The sequence below is a fragment of the Crocuta crocuta genome, unplaced genomic scaffold (genome assembly GCF_008692635.1).
Source record: "Crocuta crocuta isolate KB4526 unplaced genomic scaffold, BGI_CrCroc_1.0 scaffold28, whole genome shotgun sequence".
NCBI classification, from domain to species: domain Eukaryota; kingdom Metazoa; phylum Chordata; class Mammalia; order Carnivora; family Hyaenidae; genus Crocuta; species Crocuta crocuta.
The window spans coordinates 2,918,300-2,933,659 of NW_027533256.1; the positions used below are offsets into that span (position 1 = coordinate 2,918,300).

The 15,360-nt window shown below is 45.5% G+C and overlaps 1 protein-coding gene across 2 annotated transcripts in view; it reads left to right on the forward strand.

Annotated features, from left to right (window-relative positions):
* SH2D4B (SH2 domain containing 4B) overlaps positions 1 to 15,360 on the forward strand; it is an 87,832-nt gene that overhangs the window by 29,240 nt on the left and 43,232 nt on the right. For both annotated transcript variants that reach the window (XM_077746471.1, XM_077746472.1), the window contains exons 3-4: positions 625 to 772; positions 15,212 to 15,359. In XM_077746471.1, coding sequence (XP_077602597.1) covers positions 625 to 772; positions 15,212 to 15,359 — 296 coding nt within the window. The remainder of the gene's footprint in view (positions 1 to 624; positions 773 to 15,211; position 15,360) is intronic.

The window sequence follows — 15,360 nt, forward strand, 5'->3', positions numbered from 1 at the left end:
GCATAAGGTTGGGCAGAGAGAGAGGAGGACAGAGGATCTGAAGCAGGGTCTGTGCACATAGCAGAGAGCCCAATGTGGGGCTCGAACTTCCAAATGTGAGACCATGACCTGAGCCAAAAGGAGATGCTTCACTGACTAAGTCACCCAGGCGCCCCTTAATAACAATATTTTGTTTGTAAAATTGTAACAGCAACTCAACACCCCCCACCTGAGATAATCATGAGGAGCATTTAGGCAGTACATGCTTTGTAAACCACTTTATTCACACCTTGATAAATTAATTAATATAGATTCACCGTGTTATTTAAGGCTACTATATAGTATCTTATTACATGCAAAACCCAACTTATGGATTCTGTTGATGGATACTTAGGTTGTTTGCCATTTGTTATGTTATAAAAATTCTCTGATGAATATCTTCTACCTACTTCTTTGTAAACTTGAGTGAAAAATAGGATTTCTGAGTCCNCTCTCCAACTTTGCCAACGTTGAGTTTTGCTGACCTTATATTTGCCATTTTGATAGACCCAGAAATATTGTTCATAGGTTTTATATGAAGTTTTGTTGTTATGTGGTCTCTCAGTCTCCTACATGAGCTTATATCTGCTGGTGTCTTCTTGGAAGGAGACAGAAGGAGGCAGAAATCACTAAGAAGTTTCGAGATGCTCTGGCCAATGAGAAAGCCCGGATCCTGGCAGAGAAGTGGAAGGTGGAGATGGAGGACCGTAAGGCTGCCAAAGTCCTGGAGGAGCGCATCCACGAGGAGTTCAAGGTGAGGCAGTGTGTGGAGCCTGTGTGTATGGCCGCCCATGCCGGCTCCCAGGCTACTGGCACCCACCTCTGGTTTGGGCATTGAATGAACAGAAATCTCACCTGTCTGAGGAAGGAGGAATTTGACACACCATTTGGGCCAATTCACGTCTCATTGGACAGATGAGGAAACTGAGGGTTAGACACAGGAAGAGACTTGCCAAGGACAAGTAGCTGGGGATAGAGCCAGGATCAGAACTCAGACCTTCTGCCTCCCAAACGAAGCGCCCTGAGAAGGGGCCTAGAAAGTGTTGAGTCTGTGGTCAGACCAGCCTGGCCTCTAGTTCCAATTCTACTGGTTAGTGCTGTGTGACCTTGGGAAGCTTGCTGAACTTCTCTGAGCCCTCACTTTCTTGTTTATAATATTCAGGTAATAACAACACCCAACTTGAGATTTTTGGAGGGTTTAAGGAGATGGAAAATGCACATTTTCTGGCCCCGGACAGAAAACTATTGGGAACTTTGCGTGCCTATTCATTCTGGGAAAGTTCAGAGCCCATGAAGGAGGTTTACACTGCTCTGGTAAGAAGTTTAGGCTGCTTGAAAAAAATTTTTTTTCCTGGTCCCTATTTTGCGATTTTTTTTTTTTTTTTACCCTACAAGAATAATACATTTTGGGGGTAAGGGTAGAAAACTCAGAAAATACAGGTAAGTGAAAAGAAGAAAGTAATAGTCATACTAAGTCTCAATAATGATATTATTTCATAAATTATATATGCATGGAATTTGTACGTTTAAACATTTTATTTTTTATTTAAAGTTTTTAATGCTTTATTTCTGAGAGAGAGAGAGACAGAGAAAGAGAGAGAGAGAGAGAGCATGAGCAGGGGAGGGTCAGAGAGACAGGGAGATACAGAATCTGAAGCAGGTTCCAGGCTTTGAGCTAGCTGTCAGCACAGAGCTGGAACCCATGGACCATGAGATCATGACCTGAGCTGAAGTCATATGCTTAATTGACTGAGCCACCCAGGCACCCCACGTTTAAACATTTTAAAAGTATTTTTTCCTATAGTGATTACACGGAACAGTGGCTCCTTAAAATCATTTATGTTGCAAATATTTTTCTCAGTATTATTATTATTATTNGCCACCCAAGCGCCCCCTAAATATTATTTTTTCTTAATTGTGGTTATAGTGCTTTTGGATGTACAGAAGATTATAAGTTTTATTAGCCAATGATATCAATCTTTTAAAAATTATTTGTGTCACGCTAAGAAAGATCTGTGCCACTACAGCTTATAAAAATGCTAATCTACATTGTTTTCTATATCTTCCATGATTTTATTTCTTTTTGCTTAATCTTCCTCCGCTTTAAATTTTTGTTTTACATTTATTTAATTTTGAGAGACAGAATGAGACAGAACACGGGTGGGGGAGGGGCAGAGAGGGAGAGAGACAGAATCCGAAGCAGCTCAGAGCTTGAAGCAGGGCTTGAACCCACGAAGATCATGACCACATGAGATCATGACCTGAGCCAAAGTCAGACACTTAACTGACTGAGCCACCCACGTGCCCTGATTTCCCTCCACTTTAGAGCGTGGTATGATATAGGGCTATCACTTTTTTTTTTCTTCGAAACAGTTAGCAAACTGTTCCATCAACATTTATTAAATAATCTCTCCTCTCTCCTCTCATTGGACTTGCTGCCTGGATTCTTCTTACACACGTTTGGATCTCTTCATTGATTTTTCTTCTTTGATTATTCCTGAACCAGATTCACTTATTTATTTACTGTAGCTTTTAAAATGGATTTTAACAACTGCTAAGGGAAGAACCTATCACTGCTCTTCATTTTCAAAATGTCCCTGGCTGACTTTACTCATTTTTCTCATACTAGAGATACATTTGAATCATCATATCAGGATCCTCCTCCCTGAAACAACAAAAAAACCACAGGGTGATTTTAATTGGAATTACAGCAGCGTTAGAGATTTATTTATCATTCAATCTTAACATTTTTTAAAATATTTATTTTTTGAGAGAAAGAGGGAGACAGAGCATGAGTGGGAGAGAGGCAGAGAGGGAGGCACAGAATCCCAAGCAGGCTCTAGGCTCCGAGCCGTCAGTACAGAGCCCAACGTGGGGCTTGAGCCCACAAACCATGGGTCATGGATCATGACCTGAGCCAAAGTTGGGACACTTAACCATCTGAGCCGCCCAGGTGCCCCTCATTCAATCTTCCTTTTCAGGGTGTGGTGTGCTCTTCCTGTCACTCAAAGCTTCTTTTTGTCTTTGATAAAGCTTTTTTTTTTTTTTTTTTTAAAACACCTGTATATGCACCGGCCACCCAACCCCAAACATGCACAATCACTTATATGTACGTATGGTGCCTCCATTTCTTGGACTTGGGTGAAATTTATTGTTTTATTGAAATACTCCACATTTCTTCTCTGGTTAAACCTGAGGTTGAATATGTTTTGTTGCTGTCATGAATAATACTGTTCTCATTACTTTAAAAACTATTGCAATTGCTCGTTATGTATTTGTATTGATAATGATCTTATTTAATTTTCCTTTGAGTTATATACATTTTTAGGAGATTCTCTTGAGTTTTGAAGGGGAGCAATATTTCCTCTCAAAACACATTACTTAAAAATTTTGTTAATATTTATTATTGAGACAGAAATAGAGCATGAGTGAGGGAGGGGCAGAGAGAGAGAGACACAGAATCTGAAGCAGGCTCCAGGCTCTGAGCTGTCAGCATAGAGTCTGGTGTGGGCCTCGAACCCCACGAACTGTGAGATCATGACCTGAGCCAAAGTCGGACGCTTAACCAACTGAGCCACCCAGGCGCCCCTCAGAACATATTATTTAAAAGCAATTTCAAACTTGCAGCAAAATTGAAAGAAAAAACAAATCCTCGTATGTTCACTGAAATTCACCAATCATTAATATCTTGTCAAATTTGCATTCTCTCTTTCCTCCTCTTCCTCTATATCTGTATCTATCTATACACAGATATATATATACACACACATATATACATATGTACTTTTTTATTGCTACTGCTGAATTGTTTTGCTAAACAATTTGAAAGGAAGCTGTAGACATCATCCTCCAGCCCAGGGGTTAGCAAGCTATTTTCTGTAAAGGTGCAGATAGCTAATATTTTAGGCTTTGTCGGCTATACAGTCTCTGTCACAACTACTCAACCAGGTTGTTGTAGCACAAACACAGCTACAGACAATATGTAAGCAAATGGGTGTGGCTGTTCTTCAATAAGACTTTATTTTAAATAATAGACAGAGGGCGGATCTGGGCTGGGAGCTCTAGTCTGCTGACTCTTGATCACACCCTGTGTACCTCAGTGTACATCTCCCAGGACTGACGACCTTCCCCCGTGTAGCCATGACTATCATGATCACACCTGTTGAAATGAACAACAATTCCATTAATACTTTCAAAAATCCAATCAATCCATAGTGGAAAGATGTTTAGTTTGTATCGTTGGATTTTGCATATGATTGTTCAAGTCTGTTGGACAAGAAGACCAATACTGTCTGTGTATCCCTAACAGCAAGAATACCTGTTCTAATCTCTGGCTTCCCATTCCCCAGAGGTGGGCTGCGTCCCAGACACTGGGACGGTGGCTCCTTGGAGCTGGGGTCCCTGGGCTCAGTTCACAAGGAGATTACAGAAGCATGAGTTTCCAGAGATTTTCTGGTTGAACTTCTCCTTGAGAACTTCAGTGAGACAGAGATGATAAATTGTGGGGCGCTCTGTGTGGGGGCTCCCGTTGGTTTGGTAAAGCCATGAGGTACACTAAGGAACCCCAACGCAGGCTTTCGGTGTTACTTCCAAAGAAGGCTAAGGTAATTACATGTTTGCTTTTGTTGTAAACATTAACTTGCTGAATGTGAATGTTTAAACTTCAATACTCATAGTGATCCTGATTTGGTATGTCTGCATTCTGGGGAGCCTCAGATAGGCAAGTAGCATCTGTGAGGCCCTGGCGGGGCTCGTCAGGGCAATGTCTGACAGGAACACCAGCGAACTCCAGGACTCTGGAGTGGGAAGGTCCAGGTTTATAAGCTAGGATATTTTCTGTCAGAGCTGTCTATAAATGAACTGCCCTTGCATTGTGATGAGCTCCTCAACACAGAACTGTTTCAGCTTGGGCTGAAGTGGCATCTGAAAAGTTTCTGCGGTGGATTAAATATGGCCGGCGGCAAGTTATTTGAGAGGTGGGTTTATTTCCCTTCCCCTGAGTCTGCTCCGGCCTTGTGGCTAGGTTTGATCTGTAGAGTGCAGTAGAAATGACTCTGTGTAACTTTCGAGGACAGGATATAGGAGATTTGTAGCTTCAGCCCCTCTTGGAATGCTCACTTTTGGAAGCTGCCTCCTGTGAGAAGCCCTACAACCTTAGACCACCACTCCGTAAGGAAACCCAGGCAAAGCAGGCTGAGAGAAAGGGGCTATGTGGGGGAGCGCTGAGGCACCAGACTGTGAAGAAGGCTTGGTTCTTCCCTTCAATGACCCTAATCAGGCAATCGACCTTGGATGTCTCAGATTAACCAATAGAACCACAAGCAAATAAGATGGTGGTTGTTTTGAGCCATGATGTTCTCTGGTAGTTTGTTACCTGGTAATAGATAACCAGATCAGCTTTGCCAAAGGGATTTATGCACTGGATTAGAGATTGGCTTAGATAATTTTTATTGTCTTTCAACAGCTGAGATTCAAACCTGACGCGAGGCTTCCATACAGGCATACACCAACAGCGTTCATTTAATTTCATACTTATTTTCCTTTTCCCTGAGAACCTAAGTGTAGGTTGTTTAGGGGAGGGTGATGGTAGTAGTAATAAACTCGCTACTCTCAACAAGCTTACAGGGTGCCAAAGGAGCGAGAGAGAGAACTCTATGAGTAACCTTCAGCCCCCTGCATGCCTGGGGGACTATGATGGAGCTCAGTGAGCACCTGTAGGAGTCTGGGTGTGAGCAGAGATGGGAAGCAGACAGGAGATATGTGCAATCATGAATGGTCTGCTGGTGGGAGAGGAAAAAGTGATGGGCGAAGCCAGACAGGGACCTGGCAAGGTAGGCTGTGGAGCCCTTGGGTGCTACAATAAAGAGGCAGACAGTTCTCTGTGGGCAGAGCAGAGCTTCGAGGATCTCAATACAGAGGGACATGGCCAGATCAAGTTCAGTGGGAGTAACTGATGGTGATGGTGTGATTCAAGTGCTGAAGGCACGACGGGAGGGAGAGGCCGTGGTCAAAGTGGGAACTGATGAGTCTGACTATGGTGAGATTCAGGGGAATGGACACAGGGAAATGGAGGTGAAATCAGCAAGGCTTGGCATCAGTTAGATGCTGGGATGAGGGGGACGCAAAGAGCAAAGGCATCAGAGCTCCAGACTGAGGAGTAGGGAGAGGGTGATACCCTGCTGCCACGGAGAGCTGGGAAGACAGAGTAGGCTTGGGGGGAAGAGAATGTGCTTGGGCTGGCTGGGCCAATGTGGTTCTGTGGCATCTAGCAGAGGAATTTGGGGTGGGGGCTGGAGGAGAGGGGAGAAACTGGACCTGAAGTCTGCTAGGGAGGGGGGTTGGCTGGGCTCGCTTCTGGCTGCAGGTGTGGGTGTGGAGGATACAGGCAGTTTCTTCACATCCTCCTGCTTATAGAAAGAGTAATAGTGAAAATTCCTTTGAGAAAACGGGAGGGAAAAAAAATCCCAGAAACTTGTGTCAGGTTAAAGAGGGAACTTCAAGACAGAAGAGACAGACAGCTGGAAACCTGTTTTTAAAAACCATTCTGTTGTGGCTGGCGCCATTGGAATGCAATTTACATGCATATGAAAACGTTCCTTTAGTAAAAAAGGGGATCAGGAGGCTAGATATAATTTGCATATTTTCTCTGCTTTCTTAACTCATAAAATTGCTTTTGGCTGCTTTTCTGTCTCTGCTTAAGACCTCAGAACGCAGACAGTAAGGCTCCTTCTCTCTTGCTCTTAGTCTCTCTCCGCTCCCACTTCCTGCCAGTGTTTCTGATAAGGAACCGAAACAGCTGATAGAGTTAGGCTGCCCTTTCAATTTTCTCCATTGTCTATTCAAGGCCACTCACTATCTCTTTGTCGTTTTTTTTCCCTCCCTTTCAGGTTGTAATTCATTTTGGCCCTTGGTGACATCTTGTGTGACTACAGAAACTATCCCCACCTTATTTCCCAAAAGGATTGTATAAATGGTGGGGACACTTCGCGCTTTTCAATTTTCTCTAGAAAATTGTAGACTTCATCTGAGTTTCTCTTGGACAGGCCTGGCATCAACAGGACAACATGATGCAGTTTACCGTTCCCCTTTCAGCGATCAGCACAAGCCCTGTCTTAACTTCACTCTTTCGTCAGTTCACTTACTCCTCCGGTCAGTGTTGACAGAGCACCTGCTATCTGCCAGGCCCTGTGCTGGGGGCTGTCGATGGGGGAATAAATGATACAGGCATGGCCCTGCCCTTCTGGTGTACCTCATCTCGCAAAGCATGATGGTATTATTCGGGCCAGATGAACAACCAAAGGGGTTCAGGACAGCCCTCCTGCGCCCCAGAATGTGCCACTTTGGCATGTGGACTATTTTGAGCTGAAGGCAATTGCGACCCTGAGGTCTCAAGAGAAACTATTTTCCCTCCCTCCAACTACATAGGAGAATCTCAATGGGGCATCTTTTCCAGAAGGAGGGTTATTAACAGTGATAAATTTTATCTGAGTGACCCGTCTGTATGGCAGGGCGAACATCTAATTACCAAACATCTGCTCTTTATCACCCTGTGAGGCGCATTCCTTTCTTTTGAAGTCCCAGAGCCCTCCTGCTCCTCCTAAGTTCAGGATGACACAGATCGGTCATCTTGCCTGATGGCCTTTGGAATTTCCATATCTGTGTGCTTTCCTTGTATGCATGTTACCAAATCTGATTTTCTCCTGTGAATCTGTCTCATGTCAGTCTGATTCTTCTTCAGCAGGAAGGCCCCTTGAAGGGGACAGGAATTCTTGCCCCCCACCACAACAAAAGCGACTGTGGCTTCCCGAAAAGCATCGGTCTCGGTGACATTTTCCATCGGGGCGAGGTGGACCCGGGCCTCTGTGGGCTCCCGTGGTGTGCTGTTACCGATGGGTTATCAGGAGAAGGGGGATTGAATAAGCTGGACAGCTCAGAGGGCTTTGGGGCTGCCAGAAAAAGGCATCGATTCCTAAGGTGGAAGGGAGACTGTTTGCATATCCGCCTTTCGGCTGCCTTGGCCGTGGCTGCCAAATTTAAAGATAGACTTTTCACTGGGGCTCATGGAGGAGCCAAAGGATTCTGAGAGCCGCCCCAAATGGAGAGAGGTTTTCAGGCAATTTCAGCTGTGAGGAGTGAATCATTGCAGCAAGACCGCAGAGGGAAAGATGCAGTGCTCTTTATCTGTAGGTGCAAAATGTTTTCTTTTGTTGTCCCCATCTCTGTGAGAAGCTTGTCTTTGTCACAGTAAGTGGCTGGTTATTTTCCTTTGAGACGGAGGTAGTTTTCTGGCTCCCAGTCCGTTCACTCTTGGGTAAAGAGTGAACCGTGGCGCTGCCATTTATCCATTTCCTATTTGCTGGTAATTAACACCCCCCCCCTTTATTGAGCTACAATTTACAAAGAAGAATTGTATATATTTGAGATGTCCAGTGTTTTGGTATACGTATACATTGTGAAATGATTACCGTAATCAAGATAATGAATGTGCCTCTCACCTTGCCTGGTTATCATTTTCGTGTGTGGTGAGAACACTTAAGATCTACTCTCCTAGCAAATTTCAGGATACAGTATGGTATTAAGTAAAGGTACCATACTGGACATTATAGCTCCAGAATTTATTCATCTTGCATAACTGAAACTTTGTAGCTTTTCCCCAAACACAGTCTAAGTGTCTGCTGACCAATGAATGGATAAATACAATGTGGTATATATACATAATGTATATGTGTATATAATGTATGTATATATATATAATATATATGATGGAATATTATTCAGTCTTAACAAAGAAGGACACCCTGCCATTTGGGACAACATGGACGGACTCAGAGGACATTATGCCAAGTGTCAGTCATGACCCTTCTCTGGGGCGCAGTCTCTGTTATGGGCCTCATATCTTGACGACCTAACTTCCATCAACTCAGAATGTAAGTGTACGTAGAGGTAAGGTCTTTAGAGGGGTCATAAGTTAAGATGAGGTCTTCAGGGTGGGTCCTAATCCATCAGGACTGGTGCCCTTATGAGAAGAGGAAATTTGGACATAGACATGTGTACCCACAGAAGACAGGGCATGTGAGGCATGGGAAGAAGATGGTCCATCTAGGAGGCAAGGGGAGAAGCCTCAGAAGAAACCAACCCTGCCCACACCTTGATCTTGGACGAATGGGTGTTCTAACTGATGAGTGATGGCCTCTATACCTCATAAGTGTCTGTTATTAAGGCCTCCTGGTTTGTGGTGCTTTGCAATGGCGGCCCAAGCAAGGCAATACACTCCTTGTCTGTGTCAGAAAGTAGGACAAGGAGGTTCAAGCCCTTCTGGCTCTGACAGGCCTTGTCTGACTATATTTTCCTAAGACCTGCTCCTGCCTGGAAGATCCGACGTGAGCAGACACTGGATCTCAAGTGTCTGGGTGGGCACCATCTTGGCTGGTGCTCTGTGTATTGGGTGGTGTGACCTCCTTGGTCGGAGATGAGGGAGGCCTGCGGGGCCATAGGAAACCTGCTGTGTACACTGTAATGCTGTGCCCATGTGAGGCTGATTTTTGCTCTGCTGAGATGCCGGTGATTGCCCAAGGGGAGATTTTTTCATGGCTTTGAGCTAAAACTCAGCTTATTCTGCTTTGGAGCCAGACAGACTTTTGTTCTAATTTTGTACCTGTCATCAACTCTTGGCTCTAGCATTTCTCGCCTGAGCCCATCTCCCTGCTGACCCCACATTCCCCTCCACCGGCCTCTCCCCCTCTCTGCTCCTGTCTGCAGAAGATGTCCCTAAAGCTCTGCCTGTGGTCATCTCCACTCCCTCTCCTATGTCGCCGGGATGTCTGCCTTCCCCTCCCCCGACCTTGGCCGCTTTTGCTTTCCCATCACATCCTGCGGCCATGACCCGCCTTCCCTCTTCACTTCTCTGTCCTTATCTTCTGCGATGGCTCGGGGCTTGCGGCTCAGTTTACCACTCCCTTTTACTTGAAATGTTCTCTTCTCTTGGCTTCCCCAACAGACATCGCCCCTCCTGGGTTCTTAGCTTATCTGTTGGCCTTCCTTCTCCGCCTCTTTTCCTGGCTCCAGCTCTTTCTCTCAAGTTTTAAATGGTGGAGTGGCCCAAGACCCTCTGGTAGTTCTCTCTCCTGCTCTCTCCGTTTTACTGTTATTACTGAAGTGTAATTGACATGCAGTGTTATATTAGCTTCAGGTGTGCAACATATTGATTCGACCATTCTATGCATTACGCAACGGTCAATCTCGATACGTGTGGTCACCATCCGTCACCATGCAACCTTATTACGGTTTTATTGACTGCATTCCCTACGCTATACTTTCATCTCTGTGATTTATTTCTGGTTGTTTTCTCTTGATCTGCATCTGCCTTCTTTCTCGCAGGGATAGGATTAGGTCCCATGGCTGAGAAACATCATTCCTCTGCAGATGACTTTTCAGACAATATCCTCAGCTGAACTTGCCCTGAAGCCCAGGCACATGCATCCTGCTGCTAAGGGCAGGCCTCTGGGGATGTCAGATAGTATCTCAGACTCATCAAAGATAGAATTTTGACTTTTCATCTTTCAACCACAGTGGATGATTCTATACTCCAACATGGCAAAGCCATTTGCAGTGCTGGGCCCACCGTGCTTGTGGTTTCCTCTGCCTGGAAATTTCTTTCCCCCAATACTCACTTACCAGTATTCTTCCTGACTGGTTATCAGATCACATTGTCCCTCCTGGGAGGATTTCTGGTCACACAGCCTAAAGTAGCTAACTAAATTCTGTCACTTGCCCTGTTTTAATTCTTTGTGTACTGTTTATCATTCCCTGACATTTCCTGATTTTTATTTGTCTGGTGTGTGTCACGCATTGGAAGGTGAGCTCTGAGGGTGGGGCCTGTGTGTCGTGACCCCAGCTGTGTCCCTAGAGACGACAGCCCGACAGCCCGATGCGGGCCTGAGCCTCTAGTTGCTCTCTAAGTGTTTGGTGAGTGACTGCGTGAAGCCACCCGGCTTCTTTAGCCCTAATTCCCCTCTTGAGTGACTCATTTGGAAGTGGGAATTTTATCTATTCTTTAGGATTAAAAAATTGATTTGAATTAGTGGAAAAACCTTAATCTATACCATTTCAGAAGAAAGAATAAAACTTTGTCTTTATTAAATGAGGGATTAAAACTCAGTTATCTCTTTTTATCCCTCTTGTTGATCCATTCAAATGGTAGCAAAGGACCGAGAAAAGTTCTAAAGCACAAGGAGAGAGAAGATGAGAGGAGAGAACAGATGAGAAAACATTCGCCAGAGTTTGGCTGCTGGGAGTGGGAGAGGGGAGGGGTTCAGCGGGGCACCTGAAGGAAGAGGGTGAGTAGGTGAGCTGGCTCCGTCTGGATTCCCATGAACTCAGGACGTGGAGGCACCAGGCACTATGACGAGGGGAGCTCAGACTGCTCAGTTTCTCTGTGCGTGGCTGGACCCCCATGTCCCCATTTTCATCCATGTCTTCCAGGCTGCCACGTCCCTCCCTCCGAGCAGAAGGAGATGGGGCATGGGCAGAGCTCAGCGTGTCAGGCAGAGTGGAGAGAGCAGGCCAGGGGCAGAGGGGACACAGTGAAGGTCTGAACACGAGGACCTTCAGCCAATGTTGCCCCTAGGATGCACGGGGCCAGCAGATATTTTTGCATGGTGTCTTTGTTTATAATAAATGATCAATTTGAGCCACAGAAAATCAGCCTGTTAGCTCTGTCCTGGTGACCCAATCTCATGCGATCCTGTGACAAAAATACGGTGTCGCGGGCACCTGGGTGGCTCAGTCAGTTAAGTGTCCAGCTCTTGATTTCGGCGCAGGTCATGATCTCATGGTTCGTGGGATCGAGCCCCACATCCGGCTCTGTACTGATAGTGTGGAGCCTGCTTGGGGTTCTCCACTCTCTCTTTCGTTCTGCCCCTCCCTCTCTCTTTCCCTCTCTCAAAAATAAATAAACAGAAAAAAACAAAAAGAAAATACGGTGCTAGCGGGCAGGTTTCATCTGCTTGCCAGGTCACCCTCCAGGAACCATGGTCTGGCCATGGGGCTCCAGGGTGACTCCCTAAATGAGTCCTGGAGCTCCTGGGGGCATATAGTTAACACCCTTTATGACGGAGAGGATCAGAGAGCACAGAGGGGGAGAAACAGAGACTAGGGCTCATGCAGGAGCTGGTCTGGACTTGGGGTACCTTACTGGATTTCACTGCTGCCCCTACCGATCCTGGGAGGACTCTGTGGCTGTTCCCAGGGGCAACCTGAGGGAGATGTTCGCAAAGAAGGCATTTCATAGCATGGCATTCCCGTGAAATGTGGGGGGCCGGCCAGGGGTCCTGCTTGCTAGGGTCTAAGGGCTGTCCTGCCTGCCCCCACCTCCCCAGACTTCTGGTATGCTGGTGGGCAGACACCACTCAGGTAGGGTAATCTCAGAGAAAGGACTTCTAGATACTTGAGTGTTCCTCAGTAAAATGGCTGATTTCTCATCCGCTCATCCCAGAGTGAAGCCCATCTCCCAAGGAAGTCCTGTCTCTATGCTCTGAGTCTCTGTCTAGTTATTTCCTTTCTTGAATATAAATAGACAGGAAACATCAGACATCTGAGGAAAGCCTCTAACATGAATGACAGGCGCCACATAAAACACACTTTAAAGAAAACAAAAAGCAAAAAACAGAGGAAATAGATCTAAATCAGAATATAGGGGAGACAAAGCTCTAACAGCCTCAGAGATGAAACATTATGTTCATAACAGAGATAAAACCAGGACAGGGTGCAACGAAGCCAAAAGAAACAACCAAAGAATAAAAAGGAGGGCTTGGGATTTACAAATGTGGTGCTTGACATAAAAAAATGCAGTAGCAGATTTAGACAATAAAGTCAGTGAAATCAACCAGGAAGTAGAACAGCAAAGACAAGAGACAGAAAATAAGAGAGAAATGATAAGGCTCAAGGGAGGATCAAGTCAAGGAGTCCAGCATTTGACAAACAGGAGTTCTAGAAAGAAAAACAGTGAGAGGAGAAGAAATTATCCAAAAAATTCTAAGCCACAGTGTATTAGACTGGAAAGATCTGAGGCTTCAGGCAGAAAGCCACCTGAGTGCCTGGCACAGTTGATGAAATAAAGTCCCCACCGAGGCATATCACGTTAACTACATTCAGCATGTCCGCAATAAAGAGGGAAATTAATATCTCATGCAGAAGATTGAGAATCCGAGCGGCAGTACTGGATGCTAGGGAGGAAAGTCTTCCAAAGTCTACTTTAAGAAAATGATTTTTCAATTAAATTCTATGCTCAGCCAAATGAGCAGCTGTATCTGAGGGCAGCATATAAGATGTTTTCAGCTAAGACTCAGGGAGCCTCTCCCTGTGCGTCTTTAGCCAAGAAGTCCTGTTGCTGCCAAATGATGAAGTGACCAAAAAAAGAACATGGAACAAAGAAACGAGGACTCCAACTCAGGGAGGGCTGAGAAATGAGTCCCCGGTAGGTGGACGGACAGGAGACCCCGGTAACAACCAGCTGAGATGGGGAGAAGAAAGAAGGCTGGCATCTGGCGGCAGTGGTGATCCTCAAAAACAATAACTGCTGTTTATCCGTTATATTAATAAACACAATGGGGCACCTGGGTGGCTCAGTTGGATAAGCTTCCGACTTTGGCTCAGGTCATGATCTCACGGTTTGTGAGTTCAAGCCTGGGTCCGGCTCTCTGCTGTCAGCACAGAGCCTGCTTCAGATCCTCTGTCCCTCTCTCTCTGGCCCTCCCCAACTAGTGCATTCTCTCTCTCTCTCAAATAAATAAACATTTTAAAAGTCTTTTAAAAATAATAAACACAGAGAAAGATTTACCACAGGTCTTAGAGAAGTTTGGGAAAACTCAGTCTTCAACTTCAGGATAAAACAGTTCAACTCAGGGAAGAAACAGCCATCATACTACCATGTTTTACCGAATTTAAGATGCCATTATTAGTTAAGTAACGATTTGTCGATCATCATTTTAAGAAGAAAGAAAAAGTTGTCGCCTACTAAAAAGGCAGGCTGTGGGTTGAGAGACACACCCATCTTTCAGAGGTTGTGTTAGAAAGCTAAACATGCTTTTTAGGATTGGTGAAAATAGTGGCCCATTCTGGTTTTGCAGTCAGCCATATTTAGTCCGACTATTGATTTTACCACAGATAGCAATGTCGACCTTGTGAGGATGAAGAGAGAGAAAGTTCGGGTGTATACCTGTGTGGGAAACATTAGTGCTAAATAAATAGTCATGAACCAAAAAGGAAAGGCAGTAGTTTAATGTCTAGAATTGATAAATCAAAATATTCACCGCATTACAGGGACAGAGATGTAACCACATGAAGGAGCAACTAAAATAACAGAATGGTGGCCTCTGGGCACCGCGTAGGGGTGGGGTAGGTTGGGATGAAGTGGTCTGGAGACAAGCGGGTTTTTATTTTTTGATTTATTTTCTTTCAATTTTTTATTGTTTTAATTTATACTTGAGAGAGAGAGAGAGAGAGACAGAGAGAGAGAGAGAGACAGCTTGAGAGGGGGAGGGGCAGGGAGATGGAGACAGAATCTGAAGCAGGCTCCAGGCTCTAAGCTGTGAGCTGTCAGCACAGAGCCTGATGCAGGGCTCAGGCCCACAAGCAGTGGGATCATGACCGGAGCCAAAGTCGTATGCTTAACTGACTGACCACTGTGCGCCCTGAGACTTGCTGGTTTTTAAAATGAGCCTTTGGCATAATGCATATTTGACTAACTGGTAGGGGAAAATACACACGTGCGTGCACACACACACACACACAGCCTTGTTGGAAATTAAAAGAGGGGCAATAATTGCAGATATGGGGCAAACCTGCTTGTCTTTAAAATATTCAGACAGAAGGTTAGGACATGATCATATTCTGCCTCACGGGCCCCCAGAAGACTGGTACTTACTCCCTTCTCCCCCAGAATGCAAGAGTGGGCAAGGATGGCCCAGCATCCCCTTGTCTTTGCACAAAGCTTTAATATCTACACATCGTTCTATGTGTTTTTACCCATTTGAGCCTTACCGCAGCCGGGAGTAGGCCGAACTATTGCCATTCCACGCATCAGAGGTGGACCGGTGGCCCACCCCACCCCGCGACGGCTCAGCCTTGACCGGCCGCCCAGGGGGGCTTCTCTCTCGTGACCTCATGCCACCGTTCTGTCCCCATGATATTTTAGAGGAAAGAGGAAGAGGAGAGGAAGCGGGGAGAGGAGCAGATTCGCCTCCAGGAAGAGCAGAGGGCGAAGGAACTCTACTGGACCCTGAAGCAGGCCCAGCTGCAGAGCCACGCCAGTGAGAACGAGGAGCAGGAGTGGGAGGAGCAGCG